The 3,941-nt window shown below is 47.9% G+C and overlaps 1 protein-coding gene across 1 annotated transcript; it reads left to right on the top strand.

The window, feature by feature from the left end:
- On the top strand, nt 1-1,061 carry NGA_0710800 (heavy metal p-type atpase; the record flags this gene model as incomplete). The annotated part of the gene is made up of 1 exon (XM_005852486.2): nt 1-1,061. A coding segment is annotated over one exon (1,061 nt), but the record flags the coding sequence as incomplete, so codon positions are not given.
- Nucleotides 1,062-3,941: the final 2,880 nt, after the last annotated feature.

The raw sequence follows: 3,941 nt of genomic DNA, 5'->3' as shown, positions 1-3,941 counted from the left end.
TCGCCGGCTCCTTTGCGCTTACCGTGCTGGCCATCTCCCTCCTGACCTTCACGGGCTGGTTTGCCGCCCTCTACCTTGGCTGGATCCCCGACTCCTGGCTCCCGTCGGAGCAGACTGCCACGGGGAAGGTGTCTCCCTTCGTCTTGGCACTGACTTTAGGAGTCTCGACGATGGTTGTGGCGTGCCCGTGCGCCATGGGGCTGGCCGCGCCCACTGCCACTATGGTGGGCACGGGAGTAGGGGCGGCAAACGGTGTTTTAATCAAGGGCGGGGAGGCCTTGGAAAAGGCGTACCGGCTATCGGCAGTTGTGTTCGATAAAACGGGGACCCTGACGCAGGGGCAGCTGGCAGTGGACCGGTACGTGCTGTTGGAGGACGAGACAGAGGAGGAGCAGGAGGGCCGAGGGGAAGGGGTGCTAGCAGCTGCTTCTTCTTCCTTGTTTGCTTCCACCGTGTGGGCTGTGCCTAGTGCTGAAAGAGGCTCGGAGCATCCCGTGGCGAAATGCATTGTGCGGTACTATTCCTCGCTTGCCTCCTCCTTCTCGCCATCGTCGTCTCCACCTTCTTCCGTCCCTCTTCGTGTCCCTGCTTTCTTTCCACCTCTGGTGGAGCCTCAAGACTTTCATGCCTTCTCAGGAAAAGGCCTTCTCTGTCGCGTCGGCAAGCGCAAAGTTGCCGTTGGTACACGGGCATGGCTTGCAGAAGTCCACGCTTTGCCTCCCTCTCCAGCTGCACTTAAAGCGGCCAAGGACGCCGAAACCCGAGGAAAAAATGTGGTATGGGCCGCCTTCGATGGAAAGATCGCCGCTCGGATCGAGATACTCGACCAACCTCGTCCTGAGGCGGAGGCTGTCGTTCAGGCCCTGACCGACTTGCTCAAGCTAGAGGTTTACATGGTGAGTGGCGACAATGCGAGGACGGCGTCGACCGTAGCGCGAGGACTGCGAATCCCTCCCTCCCACGTCATGGCAGAGACACTGCCTTCCAACAAGGTGGCGAAAATAAAGGATTTGCAAAGCCGTGGGCACGTGGTGGCAATGGTCGGCGATGTAAATAAATAAATAAATAAATGACGCGCCAGCCTTGGCGCAAGCAGACGTGGGCTAGGCCATCGGCGCGGGGGTAGAGGTAGCTCAAGAGGCGGCGGATATGGTGCTTATCAAATCTGACCTGAGAGGTGTCCTGATGGCCATCCATTTGTCGAGAGCTATTGTCCGTCGCATATATTTGAACTTGGTCTGGGCCTTGTTATACAACGTGGTGAGCATTCCTTTGGCTGCAGGCTTACTATTGCCCTGGCTGCACACTGCGATCCCGCCATACATTGCAGGGGCAGCTATGGCTCTTTCCAGTGTCTCTGTGCTAGCGAGCTCCCTAGACTTGAAGCGCTACAAGCCGCCTAACGTCGTAAATGGTGCTCCGGAGGACATGGAATGCCTCATCGGGGGAAAAGGCCGACAGAATATGGATGCAGGGATTTGGCGACAGGAGAATGACACATTAGGTTTGCTAGCTTATCAAGCGCACAGAGAGAGAAGTTACGGAGGAATTTGATTAGTCGTGCCATTTTTCGAAATCAGAGGTTGATTACGCAGCCAGTCAAAGCCAACATAGGTATCTAATTGTTATTTGGGAAGCAACGATGCGTAACAGCACGGAATTCTATCTTTGGAGGAGCGTATCAGAGGGAGATGAGATGTAGAGACTTATTTTGCACTAAATAGCACTCAAAATTCAAAGTAGGAATTCTCGATCTTATCGAAATTTCAATTTCAATCTATGCGTTATTACTCATAACATGCTTGCCATCCCATGAAAAAGACATCAACGACTGTCACAATCAATGGCGGGTTTTGAGTCTAGAAGCATCAATCATCCGACAGTTCACGTGGACTTGCTCCCTGAAATTTACGGGGCGTGCTTTTTGTCTCATATGAAAACTAGATGGATACTCTCACACCACAGATTTTGAGTCTTGATACTCATCCACCTCACGTACTCTGAATCTCATTACTTGTAGAAAAACCTTTAAGAGAGGGGCTGAAAAATGTAATTCTGTCGGAATATGGTAGAGTCGTACAATGCTGATCAAGGAGTATCTTCATAATATACTGAAGTTATGAATACCCTGGTAATTCCTTTATGAAAGAACGTTGCTTTAATTCATTCAGTAACATGTTCGTCTTGTCGTCTTATCAGTGGTCATTTGTATTGTCTTACCACAAGCTGTTGATATCAGTATAGACGCCTGTCGCTATGTACGGCTTGTCAGATCTTTCAAGGAGTGAGCAGCACATCTTGTATACATACTGAGATGTTCTCAACATATCAGTCGAGTACAAGTAATCAAACAATTATCTTAATTCAATTAGAATAGAGTTCGATACACTTGACCGCTATGCTAAGAGTCGCAAAGACTTGACGAGCACCTAGTCATCATCAGATTTCGAGGTATCATTTCTTCGGACCTGTCAAACCTCAAACGAAGTCATGACTTGCGGGTTCTCCGGAATGCGTTCTTTGAGTCTAGATGCCTTTATTTTTCGTCGATATCTTCCACCTCAAAGAAAGACCAGAGCGCTTGCATCAAAATGCTAGAAATCGATATAATTCTAAAATCCCTTTTACCTCCTTCGATGCCTTATAGCACGAAAAATTAAATAATCTTGCTCCTTCATCTCCTCTCAAACATGATTACATGCCTTAAAATCTTAAAACTTTACGTCGGGTGAGTCTATTTGCTAAAAGGTATTTCGAGATTCGCAGAGGCTTTACGCATTAAATGGAACGTACACCCACTATTTATCCCTCTACTGATAACATCATCCCACGCTATTTAACGACTCTGACTGATTCTCTCGTTCTTGGTCTGCAAGTCCAATAACTCGAGGTAGAAGTATCCCATCTTATCTGATCATCCCAGCTTTAAACCCTCGCTCACCTAGCCTGAGGTGAACAGTGAGTTGCGAGAAAACACATCTTATTCACGATTTTGCGACCGGAAACCTTCTCGAAAAGAACACGAACAACATAAGAAGCATCGTGTCATAGAATTTTGAAGTGGTGATGTGCATAGTTGCACGCAGGGTTTCACCATGAAACAGACAGCCGAGCCAAATCAGCACCCCTCTATGAGTAGGATGTTTTTCTGGGTATACTCGGCCTCTGGTGCGCTGCCATTCTTAACATATCGTCATTTATAATAAAACTAATGCATGGGCGGTGATGGGACTGCATATGTGTGTTCTTGCGAATGTGTGGGCATGATTGGTTGAGGACGGAAAAGGGGTTGCTGACCCTTGAGGAAAGCCCACAGTGAAGTCAAATTGAAGGAACACTTAGGGACGCCATCAGATCTTTCGTCTAGCCACTAGAAGACCAGAACAAGATGCATAGAGCTTATGTGCTCAACATTCATTCATGAAGCGTCTTTGAGGAAATGAACTATTTACAGCGCAAAATTGAATCCAATGGTGTTGATAACATTGTCTAGTGTAACCCCCGAATGTTCACAAGACTACTCCCGAGATTCACCGAATGCCTCCTGAACTTCTTTCAAATCCTCCCGAGCTCCGAGATATAAGACCCATTCTACAGCATCTCTCGTGACACTCATGAAAAAAGGTATGAATCGACCTCATTGCCCTTCGAAACATATTTGCTCGCTCGCAACAGATTCGAGAAAAGATTTTCTGGCGAATCATGTGAGTCCCGCGTTGTTGAAAATACTCCGGAGATTCGCCGAAGCGGCACAACATTTTGCAGATGGATAGATTCTACAGAAATTCTTTCGAATTCTCCCGAGCTTGATTTAAGACACCGCACAACAAGGACTAGGCGGGGTTTCTCTTTCAAAACCTTCATACACATGTATTGCCAGAGCTTCGATAGGTTTTGTAGACAATGAAACGTGTTGAGAAGTGTTCGAAGTCGACGTGCTT

Source organism: Nannochloropsis gaditana (genome assembly GCF_000240725.1).
Source record: "Nannochloropsis gaditana CCMP526 unplaced genomic scaffold scaffold1144, whole genome shotgun sequence".
NCBI classification, from domain to species: domain Eukaryota; class Eustigmatophyceae; order Eustigmatales; family Monodopsidaceae; genus Microchloropsis; species Microchloropsis gaditana.
This window is presented reverse-complemented; position numbering and strand designations above follow the sequence as displayed.